A 20,071-nucleotide genomic window follows, 5' to 3' on the forward strand; every position below is an offset into this window, starting at 1 on the left:
TCCAACAAGCCAATAATGGCACCAAAATGGATCCTCACTGACAAACCAGTAATGCATCATCTGAAATTGTGATTAAATATGAGTCCAAGATGTGAATTATGTAACCAATCTCCTTACAATTTTTAAACAATGCCCAATTGGAGTCTTATATTTTCTTTGTTAGACCAATCTTGACTTCTTAACCCTTCATGGATAGTTTCTGTAGCCGCGATTATTCCTGCTCTAAATTGGATACACGCTTATATATTTGGCAACTGTGCTGTTGACCGCATAAAATGAATCAGGAAAAAAAATAACAAGGATAAAATGAAAGCTACCTCACCAGTGGGTCTTATCTAAAGTGGAAATTTTGATCCAGTTAAGAGCACGGGGTTTTGTTTCAATTCTGTGTTGAATTGAATGAAAGAGCTTGTCGTCGGGAATTTTGCATGCTTGGTTTTTGGACAATTGTGATGCTTATGAAAGTGCAATCGGCCGGCCCAAAATCTTTCGTCTCAACAGAATTGAGTTCCACTCCATTTTGTGGCCTCATTTGGATCGAGACGCCAGTCCAGGAGAGCATTGGCAGCAAAAACTTGGAAGAAGAAAAATGTTTTCTAACACATTACTTGTGAACTGTTGCCCCGTTTGGCAAGTGAGTTTTATAAATATTTATCTAAAATTTTACTGTAAATTACTGTAGAAATTTCTAAAAAAAATTTTAAAGTGTGTAAATTTTTGAATATTTTGAAGTGTATAGTTTACAAACTTTAAAAAAATTTTTGAGGTTACTATAGCTAAAGTTTTTAAAAAACTTGTGGCAAACAAACTTGGCAAAAAACTCAAGTGCTGTGAAGTGTTGGGGGGTGGATTGTGAACTGTGAAGCTTTGGGGAGGATTTTGATTTTTGAGTGCTCTGCTTGTGAACTGTGAAGTGTTGGGGTGAGAATTATTTAAACCCGAGTGGTATTAGTTTTATTTTTGTTTAATAATTGGATTTAAACGCGAGTGCTTTCGTCGCATTTGATACTTTATCAAGTTTTGTCAAGTTTCGAAGACCCATAAGCTCTTCAAGATCCTTAAATTTTCTTTTCATGCTATCATATTACGGAATAATTTCTTGTGGTTTTAATGCCAAAAGATTGGAAGAAGGTATTGTATTAAATTTACTTGTTTTAAAAAGCAATCTCCTTAGTTAGTAGGTTATATAAAACAATTCATAAAATTAAAGTTTATCTGCAAATTATGTACATCATGTGTCTAGAGATAATTTATCTTATTGTATTTTCAACCAAAACAGTTGTTGAAATTATATGCTTAATTTCTATGACTTTCCAGTAATCTTGATAAATTTTTATTTAAAAAAAAGGCAAATTATATGCCTTCAACGAAGAATATGAAGGCCAATGTAGGACTATATTTCCAATTCATTCATCAAATTATAGTAACAGCAAAATTTACTAATCAAAGCAGGTGACAGTTTGGATTTTGATTAGGTTCCGCGGGAATGCAGAAGCCTTAAAGAGATAAATGTAATACCTCCAATTTGTTCCATATCGAAAATTTGAAGTGAACATGTTTGGGAAATAACTTTAGATTCATTGCCAAAGGTTTTGGGCTAATCCTTGGGCTCAAGGATACTCTCATGAAACAGAACCGACTCAAGTTTATCGCTTGACCAGAACTAAGATTTGTCTGTCTGGATGAGCGTATAAAGAAATTTGACAATTTCATCTCTTTATTGTCGCTTTCCATTTCCAGGCCGTTCTTGCTTTGTTGGTCTCCGTTTACATCCGCCGCCGTCACGAACCGGCATCTCTTGTCCTGGCACATGTTGCAATTTTCTTGGGCGCCACTGCATTCATGCTGGCCATTGGAGTGACTTTTCCGGCTCCGCTCACTGGGATATCCCTCGCACTCTACTTCGTTGCAATCCTCGCAATCATCTTTGCTAATCGTTGAATCTCCAGCTCAGGTATTTGTTTATTAACCTTTTTCTTTTTTCTTTTTGGCATTTTTCAGCATATTTTGAATTTGTTTTGTTATATACATATCTACCCGGCTGAAACAGGACTTGCCAGGACGTACTACTGTGTTATTCTCTGAAATGCTCGAACATCTTCACTGATTTGATGACGCCAAAATTCTCCTAAAAGTTAAGCTCATGCTTTTTCGCTTTGTCTTTTCATTTGTGTGTGTGTTTTTGGAAGGATTGTTATCCATGAATTTTACGAATCCGTGTAAACACGGGAGATGTTGTTGTTTTTGCTGTTGTTGTTGTCGGAAATAAGCTCAAGGATGTATTAGGATTACATTGTTCGTACTATTCCATTCTTGGAATGTGGACATCATGCTATATTTGAATTTCTGGTTATACGTAATTGCATCTTTCCTGTTATGAAGAGTGTAAAGCCTATTATTTATTGGATTGATGGCACTGAATTATTTATTTCACAAAAAAAGAAGAAAAAGAAGAGAGCAGAAAATTCGAATGTCAAGCCTATAAAATAGTTGACCTGATAAGGTCCTGAACGAATGCTGCTCGCTGCGTTCTGTCCTCAGAATCTTGTTCTTGAACTGCATCTGGGAAGGATATATGGCCAGTTACTGCAAGAAGAAAATTCTGTCATCCTGTCTTGAAAGCAGAGCTCATGCACGATAGAACTCTAATCTTTCACCAGTTCACCAACGGATAGAATATGGCAACTATTCTGCTATTCCTTCCTTGTATTACAAAATGCTGTTGATCATTTGGTAATTTAAGACGAGTAAAATCTTTAAATTGCACATTCATTTAAAATCTTTAAAATCTTTAACTTCAGACAGATTCGATTGAAGAAAAATTTGCAATGACATGACATACAATAAAAAGTCACAATAGTATCTGATCAATTGGGTAGACATTAATTTGACAAGCATCATTCACAGTCTACATTCCCCAGTTCACTCTATCCAAATACTTTCTGATAAACTTAATGTAGAGATTTGCCATTAAATGCCTTCTATTATCCAAATACCCCGGATATAGATTGCCATTTTCACTTCGATTTTTCTTTTTCTATTTTGGGTTTGAGTGGAAGGATTGGAGAGCAGGGGTGAGCGTGATAAACTGCTCAAAGAGATAGGCTATCATATGAGTGGAAGTTAGACAAGAAACTTGGGCATCATCAACAATGAATCCACTTCAATCTAAAGAGAATCTTACGACATTTATTGTTGGTGTTAAACCATCTGCTCCACCTTATTCCCTCTATTTAGGCAAAGAACAAAAAGAATTATAAGAAAAGGATAGCTTATAAACACGAAGAATAAAGTTACTTAGGACTGGGAGTAATATTAATTAGAATTCTTCTTCCCAATAGTGCTCTGATTGGGCTTGCCATGCAAAGCAACCCCCCAGACACGTGATAACTGACATGGACATGCTGAAAGTCAATAACTTAGTTATGAATTTTGGGCTGTTACCAAGAAACGAAAAGTTTGATTTCTGGATTTTTCTAAAAATGTAAAAAATGCTTTTATTAGACAAAAAAAAAATGATGCATTCTCTTGTTCGGTTTTCTACCAAAACAAAAAATGATACACTGCATCTCAGTTTAAACAGCTTTTTCAGCTTCATCTGCATTCGTTCAAGTGCAATTTTGGGCTTCAAAATCAAGAATATTAGCTAGGATTTTAGTCATGCTGAGAACTTCTCCTATTGAAATAAGGTACTTCTTGTGTTTTATGTTCACTTTGCTGTAGAACTAGAGAATCCTCTTTTTCAATCTCCAATCAGAAAAATTGCGAAAAAGCTAGTAGAACCTGAAAGCATGTCAAAGTCTTAATTCCTATGATAGTGAAGATACTCACACCGCTTGAAAACTGTGAAGCTACCATTACAAGTTTATCATCTACCATAAATTTTAATATGATACGTATGCATTCTATTAAGAAGAGTAGCCAAACATTAATAATTACCAGAAAAGAAGTTCAGGCAGAAGACATGCTTATGGAATTTCATCCTGAGCAAAATAAAAATGCTTTTCATTTTCCAATTAAATCAACCCAGATGATCTTAAATTGGCGTGCTTTCGTCAATAAATCAAGGCGGAGGAGCAGAAGAGTCGGATCGGTTGGACCGGCCGGTTCAACGGTTCTCTTTTTTTTTTTTTTTTTTTTTTTTTTTTTAGTACTAAGCAGGTTTCATTCTACACTTGAACTTTACCAACATAACTTAATTTAAGTTATGATAATAATAAATTTTCTAAAAGTTATACATAAAACATGGAATGATAAATATAATTAAAATATCATAATTCACCACAAGTTTTCATAAATTTATTATAAACATAAATAGATACAATCCAAATGTTCACCAATTATCACAAATAAAAACACAAAAAATAAATAAATTAAATATTGAAATTCTTTTACAACCCTTAAAAAAATCCATGAAAGAATTCAAGTTAAGACAAACCATTTGAATAGCAAACTTTTATCAGTGGCATAATAAACAACCACACCACCTTCACAATTTCATCAACTTAAGCTGAAAAAGTTAAAATTTTATTATAAAAATATAAATCTAATTGCTCAAACTCAAAAAAACTAAAAATTTTTGAAAAACAAATATACAGTTAAACACATAAAAAATTAATTGCTACTAAACATTACTAATTAACATGTTATATTAAATTCAATGATCCTATACCATTAATTATTTTAAATTCAATTATCAATAGCTTCGATTATGTGCCAACTACCATATTTTTGACCAGCCCAATGTTATCATTTGTAATTCCTACCCAATTCCTACACAGATGTGCACTACTTTTGCAAAAATTTCATCCTTAATTAATTAAATAAAAATAAAACAAAAATGAGGGAAACATATGAAAATTGAGGGGAAAAAGAAGAAAATGCAAAAAAATCAACTAAAGATAATAATATAGAAGAAAAAACCTTGAAAAGAAAAAAATTAAACTTACCAAGATGTTGGAAAACAACAAAAGTTGAAATTTTCAACTTGTTTACAATCTGCTAAAGATAATAACCTGATAATAATGGTGAAGACTTGAGAAAATCTTGTTGTGGATATTTGGGTTAAAAATGGTTAAGAAGAAAAAATTGAAAAAAAAATAAGAGAAGAACTTGATGTTTTAATATATTTTTTAGTCAAGTAGAATTCTCAACAAACTTAACTATAGTCTAGCGGTAAGATTGCCATATGCAAACTTGGAGACCCAGGTTCGAATCATAACTATACCATTCTTGATATTTTGTTGAAGAATTTAAAAAACCGTCGGTTCACGGTTCTAAACGGTTCACACGGTTCGTCCGGATTTCAACGGTTCTCCATGAACTTCCGGCTTTAGCATTAGACCGGACCGGTGACATGGCCGGTTCGCGGTCCAACCGGCCGGTCCGGTCCGGTTCTGAAAACATTGCATATATCTTGTGGTATAGTTAAGTGCCATGCGGTCAATTAGTCAGAGTATGTACGCTTAGAATATTTATGTATGATTTTTGTCTAACAAGTGCCTATTGAATACCCATTAATATATATATTTCAGGTATCATATTTTTAAAAATGTAAAATTAATTATGAAAAATAAATAACAACAAGGGAGGATAAATAAGATTAAGTAGAGAAAGTATATAGATATAAGAGAGGGTAATAATTATTAGTATGTGTATATTTATGGCTGGTTAGGTGAATTTTAAATGTGTTACATACATCGGGCATTCATTAGAAAAATACTTTATGTAAAAAGCTAAAGAGAGACATAAAAGGTGTTATTTCTAGATATAGCTAGTCCAGCTAATTATTCCTCTAAATAACTACGTAATTATTTAGCAGGTGATTAGATGTTTTATGATTGGTAATATTTTAGTCTTTTCTTTTCTTGGATGTGGATAACATGCTATGGCTATGGTTAAGTATCTAATTGTCGATAATTAAATCTTTTCAATGCTCAAACCTGTCATTGGTTTTACAGCTCTATAATTAAAAAGAGACAAAAGATAAGTAAAGAAAAGAAAGAAAGGAACAACAAATGAAGCTGTTGGGGAAAGACAGAATAAAAGATTTGGAGAGAAACAGAAAGGACTAGGAATGAAAGATCCCGTCGGTTCTGAAGCTGTCGTGGACTCGAAAGGGAAAGCTCTTTTCATCCCTTTCTTTTTCTTCCTTTTCTTTTACAATGTCAGCTCGAAAGCTACAAGTTACATGATCTTAACATCGGTAATGTTGACTCAAATCTTTCGCGTCCAAATCGTGTGATTTTAGATGGTTGTTATTATATAAATATAAGAGAGGATAATAATTATTAGTATGTATATATTTATGATTGATTAAATGAATTTTAAATGTGTTACATATATATCGGGCATTCATTAGAAAAATACTTTATGTAAAAAGCTAAAGAGAGACATAAAAGGTGTTATTTCTAGATATGGTACAGCCACCATCCCCAGGAAACGAGTAAAAGCTTTTCCAGGACATTCTAGAACGTGACTGTCAACCAAAGGTTTTCAGAAGCCATTGGACTACATGTAACGTCCTTGTCGATTTCCTCTGTAAGTTGAGGATCAAAAAAACCCGAGCAACACGCCTTGAATCAGAAGCAAAGAAAGTGAACAGTACTTTGTCGAGTGAAACATGCTATATACCATCTCACGTCTAAAATCTTGAAAAATAAGAAATAAAAAAAACATGGCACATTAATTAAGGAATTTTATAAACTTTTTTTTTTAAACGAAAATGAAATTTATAAGAGTAACCCCTCCAAATACGTCACCTGATGAAGTGTTACAAAAATATAAGTTGCCAATGACACGAGTTGCGTGGTGGAACGAAATTAGTATTACTAATTTCGTCGTTGCATTACTGAAAGTGCCGTCTTCACGAGAGCCACTCCAATTTATTGCATAGTCATAATCAAACATCATCCATAGTTAAACATCGATTATTGAATTTATGCTAATAAGTTTTTTTTTTTTTTTTTGTGGAGGTTAAACATCATTTTTTTTTTCTTCTTTTCACTATTTTGTGCGGCGGCATTAAAAGTCTCCCTTTTACTCTTCCAAGTTCACACCCACCTGTCAGCATTGGCCTTCAATCATCAATCGCTATATATATTCAGGCTATTTCAGACTCTTTCTCAGCGCATCTTTAAGAACTCTCACTAGCAAGTTAGAACATCCTTAGGGAGAGCTATTAGCATTTGGCTTGGCTTTTTGACAAGCCAATTGCAGTTAAATCTCTATGCAACCTCCTCCTATTCCCATCTATAAAAGCTCACCCTTATGCTCTATAAACCTCCTCCTTGTGCAACGGCGAAACCCTTTCCTCCTCCTCCTCCTCCTCCTCCTTCTTATGCTCTAGTTGCATCTTGAATTTTCCTGGCAGTATACAAACACTTCCTGTCAGTCGTTCTGCTTGCTTTAATAATATATTACTGCCAGTTTTATACGTAATTGCCCATATAATATACATACTGCGAGCACTGAGACATGAGGGGACAAAACAGTACTGTTGTTTTGGTCTTCCTCTTGGTATGGGCCTTTTTCATACGGCAGAGCAGGGCGGACGACTCAGTAGCCCCACAGCCACAACCCATGCCCAAAAATCCTGACATGCCAACCAAGCTGCAGTGGGGGCAGATGGTCATCGGAGTTTGTTTTCCGGCTGTTAATACCGCCTTGCTAGCTCTCCATACTCCGGCGCCTCTCCCCAGGACCTTTCCCTGGTTCTGCCTGACATTCGGGCTGGCCATTTTTGCTTCCTTGGTGTCTATCTACATTCAACGCCGTTACGTGAAGGCATCTCTGATCCTGGAGCATCTTGCTGTACTCTTCGGCGCTACGGCCTTCCTCCTAGCCATTTCAATGCCTCTTCACACCCCAATGATTGAGATATCTATCGCCGTCGGCTGCATTTCTTTCTGCATAATCATCATTGCCAATCGTTGTCTGCGTGACTGGTACCTCTCTTTTTATTTTTTTTTTTGGATTTTGCAGTTATTTGGTATTGTTATGTTTTTTGTTTTTCTTATTGGAGTATTTGATACATTTGCATCAGGGTTGCTGGAGACATTTAAACATCCTCTGCCACGGTTTCATGACTTGATGATGAGACATGTCCTTTTTTAGTTAAAATAACATCTCTCTTTGTATGGTCTTTTCTGGAAGTTGTTTCAGGAGACGTGAATGTGTGTTGTTTCAATAATGAGTACTACTGTACTTTAAGTTTCTTAATTTTTGGGAATGTTGAAATGATGCTTTGATTGGATTTCTTTTATGCGTGACTGGATCATGTGGGTTCCATTCCAATCATTTGACCTATGGAACGAAGTGTCTATTATATTATAAAAGAAATAGTAAAATATCACGTAGTACGATCTAACTTTCCTCTAATTATAAATAACCGGCAATAAGGCTTCTCGTTAACTGATTACCTTTTTGGGCGAAATGTTGGGGTGAGAATTATTTAAACCCGAGTGGTATTAGTTTTATTTTTGTTTAATAATTGGATTTAAACCCGAGAGGTTTCATCACGTTTGATAGCTAGCCATGACTGGAAACTTCCAACTTCATATGGCCTACAAGGGATTACATCATATTGTATACGCATGTCACTATGATGATTGAATGATCTCATTCAATTGATCTACTGCATCATATCTTGTCCTGTATTACAAAAAACTTTAATTTTTTTTTTTGGCCACGTTGTTTTCATATGTTTTCTAGCTTGCTAGTGTACAAAATGCGTTCTTTCGCTCGTGTGTTTGACCCTTGTTTGCTTGGACGGAAAAATAATACTTAAAACTTTTGCACCTAACATTCGCCATATATATATATACACACAAGCATATGCCTCTAGAATAGGAACGATATATCTTCAATTGATTTTACAATCTTTGAATATTTTGGGCTGCTGATGAATGCTTAGTAAATTCAGTGAATTATTGTCCATATTCATTCTAATAAGCAAGGGGAGGTCCATTGTGTTTCTTTTGTTTCCTATTCTTATGGATTAATTACAACGAATAAATGTTACCTCCATTAAAGGGAGAATCGACGTAGGAAAAAATGTTTCTTGTTACAAAGTAAAAAATGGTCGTACACTTGCATTCAGGGATGGGCTGATGGCAACATGATTTTCTGTTCAAGTGTGTTTATCACAATAACCCTATTACCCATCAAAAATTACTCTACAATAAAAGATGTAACCATTCGTTGTCCTTTGTGCTTTCCTTTCTGTGCCAAAAAAAAAAAAAATCAATCTAATCTCTGTTAAGTGTCTCTGTTAGAATTGTAATTGCAATTATGTCCAATCAGAATATAGAACAGGACACAATTGCATCAATTTGGTAGCTGACCTAAGATGGATGAAGATCATTTTATGAGTCTTAAGGCTAATAGTGTGTGTCCAATACTAGTTGAAAAGACAAGTTGCAATTTCACCTTTTCAAGTTGAAAAGAAAGTTGAATAAGAGAGTTTTCAACTTTTCAAGTTGAAAGCGTTAGGTTCATTCCCTGTTTTTTTAAGAAATTTCACCATTTTGACTTGGGATAGGTAGTTTCGGCATTATCGTGAAAAATTATTGTAGCATTAATTTTTGAATACCAGCAATACCCTTGGCCACCCATACCTACCATCCAAATCCCTTTTTTTTTTTTTTTTTTTGGTTCTAATGTCATCAGCATTAGCAAATGTGTTTAAATTTTATCCTTGACATCTAAAAAAAATATATATATAGTTTTGCTAAGTACTAGTGACCGAGCAACTTCACTTGCGGCATAGAATAGAGTAAGAAGCGAGAGTTCTCTTGTTGCTTCCACTGTACTTCCTTGTTTTTGAAGTCCTAGTCTGCTAGATCATGCGTGGAATGGGAAGTTGAAAGGTTTGTGTCAAATTTCTCAGACCCACAAAATCACATGTTTTGGTCGAGGGAGGGTATAAATAAAAAGCGAGGGTGGGATTGGCATTGGAGGGAGGGTATAAATAAAAAAAAAACCCTACTAACTAAGGAGATTCAACAACTGTTTTGGTTGAAAATACAATAAGATAAATTATCTGTAGACACATGATATACATAATTTGCAGATAAACTTTAATTTTATGAATTGTTTTATATAACCTACTAACTAAGGAGATTGCTTTTTAAAACAAGTAAATTTAATACAGTACCTTCTTCCAATCTTTTGGCATTAAAACCACAAGAAATTATTCCGTAATATGATAGGATGGAAAGAAAATTTAAGGATTTTGAAGAGCTTATGAGTCTTCGAAACTTGACAAAGTATCAAATGTGATGAAATCACTCGGGTTTAAATCCAATTATTAAACAAAAATAAAACTAATACACTCGGGGTTAAATAATTCTCACCCCAGCACTTCCCGGTTCACAAGCAGAGCACTCAAAAATCAGACGTGTTGTTTGAAAAGTAGGGGTTACTTCCTCACGAAGAAATCGTGTGTCTAATGGTCTCAGGAGCAATGCTCTAGTCCCACTTTCAACCAGGTCTGTGTCTTGATATTGTATTCTTAATTTCTATGACTTCTAGTAATCTTATTTATGAAATAGTCCCTCCTTTCTCATTCATGGTCAGGCTATAAGCCAAAAATCCTGAATCATCCCCCTTACGTGCACAAAAGATTATGCCAAAGGAAAAATATTCACCTATTATTCAATTTCAACGAATTTCGCCAAATTTCCCTTTTTTGCAAAGCAGAAAAAAGAATAATACCGTGTGGGAGGCACGTGGACCCAACCGTGGGCTGGACGTGTATGACGTGGATTTTGGGGGACCGTCAATAATTTATTATTCAAAGCAAACGAAACGTCGCGATCTGTATACTCTTTGGTCTACTCTCTGTTGTCATTATTCTCTGTTTGGATTCATGTTTTTTTGAAAAACAATTTTTTCATCTACAATGCTACAGTAATACACAAACAAAAATAACTTCAAAAACACCATATTCAAACAATATATCAAAAATAACTCCAAATATACAAAAAAATTCGGAATTTTTTATTTCAAATTATGCGAATTTGGTTCGAATTCGATAATGGAGTTTTTGAAATCGGAAATAGAAATCAGATTTTTCAATTTCAATTTCGTTTTATATTATATATATATATATTAATATTTATTTATTTTTACATATAATATTTTTTATTTCAATTTTGTTTTATAATATGTATATTAATATATATTAATATGTATATTTTAATTATGTATATTATATTATATATGTATAAATTACATTAATATTAATATGTATATTTCAATTATGCATATTAATATGTATATTATATATATTATTTAAAAAAAGTATATAAATTGACCAACATTAGAATGGGGGAAAAGAAAACCCTACTAACTAAGGTCCAGTGGAGGGACATCCCGGGACTTGGACTTGGACTTGGTTTCGTAAATAAGACAGAAACTGCTATTTTCTTGACATGTCATGTGAATGGATAGTGGCTGGTGAACGCTGATATTTTATTTTCTACAAGTCCAACAACGGAAATCAAAATCTTTGTTAATGCTTTCTTGTCTTTGTTGCTGCCACTTTTTCGTTTGGATAATGACTTGCCTTGCCACACCATTATGCCGTCTAGTAAATGATTGTTATTGGTAATTTAAAACTGCATGATTTTAAACGTTTTTCATCCTGCCAAAGATTTCAGGGACATGCAAAAAACAAGATTGAACTTGCAGTGGCGAAGCCAGAAAAAAATCTTAGTGGGGGCAAAAATAATATAAAAATTTTTTAGCTACTCTTTTTCTAGTTTTTTAAGTAAAAATAAATAAAAAAAATTCACCAACAAGTATAAATGATACGTATATTTCATGAAAAATATAAAAAGACAAACTCAAAATTATTAATATAATAATACTTTTATTTCAAAAACAAACTAAACTATTTACAATTGCTCACGACGAGTTTTCATATTTTGATAACGGTTTATGATTTTCTCATTTTGAATTTCACAAAGTATATTTTTCTCAATATAAGTAACTAAACTAAATTTTGTGACCCATTCTTTCACATCTTTTCTAAAAAAACTTTGGAGACACACTTAAAATTATATTAAAATTGTACAAGTATTTAGGAATTTAAGGGAGACAGTAGGGCCCGTGCCCCCAGTACCCCCACCTTAAATCCGCCCCTGGATGGGATTGGCATTGGATGGAAGGGCCGACGAAATTGATGGACATACCGGCAATGATTCCGAATGGATGGTTCTAGTGTTCACAGTTAGAAATAGACAAAACCAGGAGGCCAATCGGTTGATTTTGGGACATGGATGATCCTTCTTGACAAGTGACAGCCATTGCAGTACAATTCTTTTTTTTTTTTTTCTTGTTGCTTTTTTAAAATATTAAAATTGAACTTTGTGTTGTATGCTATTTTTTTTTTTTTTTATTCATCTTGTTGTAAGATCTGATTTCATGAAGTTATAGGAATTATAAATAAAAGAAAAAGGATAAAAATCTATAAATGAAGAACCTCATCTTTTGCTAAGTTTTGTTGGACCAAGATAAACTTAATTTATTCTATATTTATACGAGTGGAACTTTTAGTTCCATTATATTGTTCATGTGAAAATTTGCACACATCCAAAATACTCTTATTCAATTGATCGTTAATTCAAGTGTACTCGTACTCAAACTTAAGTATCTATATTACAATCATGCTATTGAATTATTTCCTTCCACTCAACCTGATTTACTCTCTTTTTTTTCTTTGGTAGGGAGGACAATAACTAATTTAACCATATGCTAACATATGAAATTAAATTACAGAAAATATTTCTAACTGACTACAGAACAATTACAATAATATTATTCGATTTTAGTTAAGATACTATTAATTCTGTGCTAACTTATTTACTTTTCATTGATTTTAATCTCAACTTCAACATTTGTTTACACTGTAATCATTGGTTATCGTCCAATTTAATTATAACTTCGATCACATGATGCTTAATTATTGCTTATCATTGGTTTTAATCTCAACTTCTCTTTGATATTGAGAATTACATTTTGATCACTCAATACCAATCTCCATTCTGGTTTCATAACGATTAATTGTTTCTTAGTTATCATCAATTTTAATTTCAACTTCGCTTTGATTGAGAATCAATTTTTTTTTTTGAGTAAATGGCCAAAAAGTACATCAAACTTTTTAATATTGCCCCAGCTGCTCACTGAATTCTGGTTTGAAAGCCTCTATGCCAATTATGATTATCAATACTCAACTATAATCTGGCTCTACATCAATTATGTATACAATCTTGCTTCCAGATTGAAATTTACTATGTCAATTACGACTATCAATACTCATTTACAATCACAGTCCCTATTTAAAAGCCATTATACTAATTATGTATACATTTTGAGTAATCATAAACATAATTGACATACTGGCTTTCAAATCAGAAGTCAATTATATTGAAAGCTACTATGTCAATTATGTTTATAAATACTCATTTACACTAGCTAACTATTATGTTTCAAGTATCATAAGTCTTTGGTTAAGTATTCATTTACACCTTAAAGTGTTGATTTGTCATCATTAGAGCTATCAAGCACAATCTAATTATATTTACTTGCCCAGGTAATTATATTTACTTGCCAAATTGGGTATGAAATGAATTTTAAATGAGTATGCAAATTGGTAGACAATGAGTTGACTCGACTCACCCATTTATTCCCACTTAAAAATAATTATACATTTAAACTCAAATTTTAGTGGGTGTTAAGTAGATAAATTTACCTTCTACCAATTTAATAACAAAAAAATGTCATTATTTCTTGTCAAACAACATGCAAAAAAAAAGTAAAATTTTAAGTGAGTTATAACTCAATAATTGAGTATACCTATACTCATTTATTAAATGAATATAAATGAATTGACTCATTTTGACCAATTAAATGGAACCTGCCCGAATCACTTATTTTCACATCTCTAGTCATGATATAGATGGTTTTAAATGGAGAACATAGAACTGGAGTGTCAATACATAGAGCTTTACAATTCTGCACCTGATGATTGGATTTATTGCAGTGCATGCAACAAAATAAGAAAGGTTGTGGATAGGAATAACTAGATTAATTGTTAACCATGATAGACTTTGTACTGACTCTTTTTTTTTTTTTTTTTTTGGTGTAAATAGCCATGATTCACTTTATTCCCTCGAAGGAATAAAGAGACCTCTTGAAGGAAACTTGAATTCAAGATGGAAGTTGAATTTTTGCGCCATAAAAAACTCAATTTTTTTTTTGGGAGTGAATTACCATACTACATCATTCTTGTTAATCATAAGTTGTTGAATTTTTGTCCTTTAAGGACAGGTAGCTCATTCAAATGACTTATCCAACAAACTGTTTTAGATCGTTCAGGTGACTCTTGTCAACTCCACAAACCACCAAATCTAGTCACCTACCTTTTACATTTATGAACAATGCTCAAAAGTCCCATATAGGTTATATACACGTGAAAAGATTATAATTTATAATCGTATACTTAGGCACACCAGCTTCTATTTGCATAATTAATGGAAAAGCCATAATGCAGTGGATGTACAACTCTGAACCCAAGTATGGTTTAAATCAAGGCCTTCTGTCATAGAACAAAATGTTATGTGTTCCACACAGGATGTCGAAAAAATTATACATAATGTGATTTGAATCTTATATTTTCTTTTTAGATCAATCTTTTCTCTTAGCCTTTCAGAGATGGTCATTGTAGCTACCTTTCCTACCCAAATTCGATACACAATTTCGTCAAAATTTCAGGAAGAAAACAATAACAATGAGAAATGAATAAATGATTCGAGCAAAGTTACATGGGTCTTAATCTAAAGCTGAAATTTTGATGCAGTTAAGAGCGAGCATGGGGCTTTGTTTCCAATTCTCTGTTGAATGAAAGTGCTCGTCACCTGGGGAATTTTGCATGTTTAGTTGTTGGGTAGTACTGTTGATTAATAAGATACTCATGAAAACAAAATGGGCGGGCCTAAAATCCTAGTCTCAATAGCATCTAACTCCACTCTATTTTGGGGCCTCATTCTGATTGAGACGCCAGTCCAGGAGAGCATTGGCAGCAAAAAGTTGAAAAAAAAAAAAAAAAAAGTGTCCCTGGCCCTGGGGAAGATTTTGATTTTTTGACTGCTCTGCTTGTGAACATGAAGAAGGTAAACCCCATGCTTCTCAGATTACTCAAATCTGGCAGGTTATTAAAATGCTTCTCAGATTACTCAAGACATCCCCAACAGATGTCTGCATTTAACATTTTCCCCCTTTTTATTACTGATGAGCTAAATTGTTCCTTTTTTTTTTTTATAAAGAGGAAATACAATAACCTCCCGTAGCTGCACGACAAACAACAAAGGGAATTTAAAAAAAAAAATTGTATTCCTACATTATTCTACTTATGTGAAGGGTATGATGCGAGTGTACCCTCTTTTATGCTTTCGATTGGTAAGCCTGGCTTGCCAATTAGGCCGAGCAATGTCGTTTTGGTGAAGAACCTTTTTTTTTTTTTTTTTAAATGTAGGAAAAAACCATCAAAATTGCCACTGAAAATTGAAAACTAAAAGAATCATCATCTTATAAGCACTTCAAATAAAAAAAAAAAGAAATCTAGTTAGTTATTTTCCGTCTGACAGATAAATCCCAACTAATAAATAAGTTTGTGGTTCTTTTCCTCAGTACAGGACTTAGACGGTTCCTAATTCTTCAATGCAAAATTTTTTTTTTTAAAAAAAGGTATATTTGTTTTGCGCATGAAGCTTCCAAAATCTTTAAAATTTTCATGTTCCAGGCTGCAATTGTTCTTAGTTGTGAATAGCGTACACTTTTGCTAATATGATTGAGAGTGTGAATTTTTAGGCGGGCAATAGATAGAGAAAAAAAATGAAAATTTAAAATAATGCAAGTTGGGTGCAATTACAGAATAAGATTAAAGTTTTTATAATTTACCCTAACATGTTTTCTAATTTGTCAAAGTTAACGGCGGCCACCACCCTAAATACCGCTCACATGTACATCCCTCCACCCAAAAATTTTCTACGTCAATATTATTATTGTTAATTTTCAATTTTGCTATGGTCTCAACTCAACTAAGTGTGGATTGTTTTGCACATTCACATTTCTTGGTTATTTCTCAGATCCAAGAAGTGCCCTAAATGAGCACGTTCACAACATATACGTGCAGCATGCATGACGTCCTTAATTTGCTTCATTTCATGGCGGCACCGCAATGAACCGCCGACTCATTCATGGCGGCTGTCCGCTGAGTCCCAGTACTCATACAAAATCCTCTTTTGATGAAGTCACTTGGAATGTTTAAGTAGCACGCTTTCACCAATTGTCATGCACTAGTAGGTGAAAATATCTCATTCAGGTTGCTATCTTTTTGAGGGTGTGCTAAACAAAATATCTTGAAGACCAAAGAAGTAAGAGGCAGGCTAAAGGGCTTGAAGGCAGTTGGCAGTTGGCAATGGGCATAAAATGGGAGAGGAAGCCAATTAGCAATTTCGCTCCCATCTCATCCCCACCCAAAAAGCCACGGCCCCACTGCTGTACGTCACCACCAAAAAGGGGTGAAAAAGGGTTTGGGCTTGGGCTTGCCATCGCAGGGGTGAAAAAGGGGGCCAAGGTTGGGGTGTAAATTTTCCAATGAAGCATGGGTAGGTATTTGAATAGCATGGTGAAAGGGCTGTGGAGGTATGGGGGGCATGACAGAAGGTTGTGAAGTAGGAGAACGTTCTTGCTGAGATATAGCGGGGTTCATTAGAGAGAATTTTGGGCTGGTGATGGTATTGGACGGACTTGGTTTGCTAGAGGCTGGGATTTTGGGGTGTTCAGTGGGTTTCGAGCCAAGAGTATTTGCTTTGGAATGGGCCGAGGTGGAGGGCCGATCATGAACAATTGAGTGGGGGGAATGTGTGGTTAAGGGTAAGGCAGTGGAAGTTGCCTGGGAATGCACAAGCCTTAAAGAGGTAAATGTGATACCTCCAATTTGTCTCATACCGAAAATTTGCGGTGAACTTGTTTGGGATATGACTTTAGATTCATTGGGCTAGGAGAAAAATCTTGCTAAAGGCTGTTGGGCTAATCCTTGGGCTCAAGGATACTCTCACGGAAGAGAACCTTCGATGAAAGCGACGACATTGGCACATTGCGACTCAATTCACCAGTTTGCGAATTTCAATAAAGATCACCAGTTTGCGAAGGTGCGACTCAAGTTAATTAGTCTGGATGAAAGCTCAGTTGCGTGACTCAATTTCAATAAATGGTAAATAAATGGATGAAGGCTCGGTAAAGATCACCAGTTTGCCAAGGTCTCAATTTCAATAAGATCATGAACTTCTGAAAATATCAAAATTACCCTTATAAATACATAACACACTAATTCCATATAATTTTTATATTTTATCATATAACTCCCTTAAAATTTAATACTTTACCATATAACATTTTTATGGTTTTCAAAATATACACATAACCTCCTTTGATTAATAAATAATTTTCAACTTTACATTAGGGTATTTTTGACATTTTAGGTGAAACAGTTACAAATGATCATTTCCGTCACTTTGACACTTTGACCCAAATTATGAGAGGATTATATACAGTTTTTGAAACTATAGGGGGTTATTTAAAAAAATACTAAACCACAGGGGGTAAAATAAAATTTGCCCTAGAAATATAAGCCAAAAAAAAGGAGCGGGTCCAAAACTACAAGTGTAAATTAGCGATTGGTTGTAGACTTCTGACTTCTGAGTCAACCAAAACTACCACTTCTCCATCCCTGCCAAGAGCAGAGCCTTGCGCATAATTGTATATATATGTAGGGGACGAAGCACTTTACAGGGAGAAGCCTAGACAATATTGGAGTGGCGGTGCAGCTTAAACCCCAATCCCCTCCTCCTCCTTTTGATATAGATCCTCCTCCCCTCCTCCTCCCCCTTTTGATATAGATTCTGTGAGCACTGAGAAATGAGGGGACAAACCAGTACTGTTGTTTTGGCCTTCCTCTTGGTATGGGCCTTGATCCTCAAGCTCGCCGAGCTGCCGATTTTCATACGGCAGAGCAGGGCGGACAACTCAGTAGCCCCACAGCCACAACCCATGCCCAAAATTCCCGACATGGCAACCAAGCTGCAGTGGGGGCAGATGGTCATCGGAGTTTGTTTTCCGGCTGTTAATACCGCCTTGCTAGCTCTCCATACTCCGGCGCCTCTCCCCAGGACCTTTCCCTGGTTCTGCCTGACATTCGAGCTGGCCCTTTTTGCTTCCTTGGTGTCTATCTACATTCGACGCCGTTCCGAGAAGGCATCTCTGATCCTGGAGCATCTTGCTGTACTCTTCGGCGCTACGGCCTTCCTCCTAGCCATTTCAATGCCTCTTCACACCCCAATGATTGAGATATGCATCGCCGTCGGCTGCATTTGTTTCTTCATAATCATCATTGCCAATCGTTCTCTGCGTGACTGGTACACCTCTGTGAGTTTTTTTTTTTTTTTTTTTTGGGATTTTGCGGTTATTTGGTATTGTTATGTTTTTTGTTTTTCTTATTGGAGTATTTGATACATTTGAATCAGGGTTTGACAGGGAGAATGGTGCTTTTGCTGGAGACATTTAAACATCTTCTGCCACGGTTTCATGACTTGATCATCTCTCTTTGTATGGTCTTTTCTTGAAGTTGTTTCAGGAGACATGTATGTGTGTGTTGTTTCAATAATGATTACTACTGTACTTTAAGTTTGTTAATTGTTGGGAATGTTGAAATGATGCTTTGATTGGATTTTTTTTTATGCGTGTCTGGATCATGTGGGTTCCATTCCAATCGTTTGACCTATGGAACGAAGTGTCTATTATATTATAAAAGAAATAGTAAAATATCACGTAGTGCGGGCTAACTTTCCTCTAATTATAAATAACCGGCAATAAGGCTTCTCGTTAACTGATTACCTTTTTGGGCGAAATGTTGGGGGTGAGAATTATTTAAACCCGAGTGGTATTAGTTTTATTTTTGTTTAATAATTGGATTTAAATCCGAGTGGTTAAATCCGAGTGGTTTGATATGCCTCGTTAGTAGCTAAAAATTTTCTAATGTAAGTTAGCGTAGATTTGCCTCTCCTTTTACATAATACAATATGGGATCTTATTTAGCAGATGATACCAAACTTAGCTGATGTACGCGCCACACAAAGTTTAGTTCAAGTTACAAAAACGCTATCAAACGGCACAGGGTTACACAGTACTATGAAACACCATACATAGCTAGCCATGACTGGAAACTTCCAACTTCATATGGCCTACAAGGATTGCATCATATTGTATACGCATGTCACTATGATGATTGAATGATCTCATTCAATTGATCTACTGCATCATATCTTGTCCTGTATTACAAAAAACTTCATTTTTTTTTTTGGCCACGATGTTTTCATATGTTTTCTAGCTTGCTAGTGTACAAAATGCGTTCTTTCACTCGTGTGTTTGCTTGGACGGAAAAATAATACTTAAAACTTGTGCACCTAACATTCGCCATATATATATATATATATATATATATATATATATATACAAGCATATGCCTCTAGAATAGGAACGATATATCTTCAATTGATTTCATCAAACTTTTTAATATTGCACCAGCTGCTCACTGAACTTTTTTTTTTGGGCCAAAATAGCTACTCATCTCTAGAAAACGCACCACTCAAGTCCTTTCGATGTATTTATTGGCTAATCCAGCCAAAAGCACAATAAAATATGCAAATTAATAACTAGTTTCTTCTGGCTGGATTAGCCACTAATTGACTTCCCTTCAGATTTTAATTCACTTTAACCTTTTTTCTAATGTTTACAGTAACTCATCCATTTTTTTTATTAATCATCTAAAATCTCGGTTCTAGTTTCAAAACAACTAATTCAATTATTTTTATTAGTACTCATTTACAATCTCAATTCTGGTTTGAAAGCCTCTATGCCAATTATGATTATCAATACTCAACTATAATCTGGCTCTACATCAATTATGTATACGATTACTCATCTACAATCTTGCTTCCAGATTGAA

The 20,071-nt window shown here is 34.5% G+C and overlaps 1 protein-coding gene across 2 annotated transcripts; it reads left to right on the forward strand.

Annotated features, from left to right (window-relative positions):
- The first annotated feature begins 18,019 nt into the window (after positions 1-18,019).
- LOC113767365 lies at positions 18,020-18,723 on the forward strand. 2 transcript variants are annotated; one of them, XM_027311431.1, is made up of 2 exons: positions 18,020-18,482; positions 18,591-18,723. In XM_027311431.1, the coding sequence occupies exons 1-2, from the start codon at positions 18,118-18,120 to the stop codon at positions 18,595-18,597; spliced, it is 372 nt and encodes a 123-aa protein (XP_027167232.1). In that variant the 5' UTR covers positions 18,020-18,117; the 3' UTR covers positions 18,598-18,723. The 2 variants fall into 2 exon arrangements, with proteins under 2 accessions (XP_027167232.1, XP_027167231.1); XM_027311430.1 differs by having other exon boundaries at positions 18,601-18,639.
- The last annotated feature ends 1,348 nt before the right edge of the window (positions 18,724-20,071 follow it).

This window comes from Coffea eugenioides, chromosome 4 (genome assembly GCF_003713205.1).
Source record: "Coffea eugenioides isolate CCC68of chromosome 4, Ceug_1.0, whole genome shotgun sequence".
In the NCBI taxonomy this organism is placed as follows: Eukaryota; Viridiplantae; Streptophyta; class Magnoliopsida; order Gentianales; family Rubiaceae; genus Coffea; species Coffea eugenioides.

Coding starts and splice junctions, on each gene's coding strand:
- LOC113767365 (XM_027311430.1), top strand. CDS start 18,118: ATGCCCAAAATTCCCGACATGGCAACCAAGCTGCAGTGGGGGCAGATG. Junction 18,483..18,600: donor AATCGTTCTCTGCGTGACTG/GTACACCTCTGT, acceptor AGGGTTTGACAG/GGAGAATGGTGCTTTTGCTG.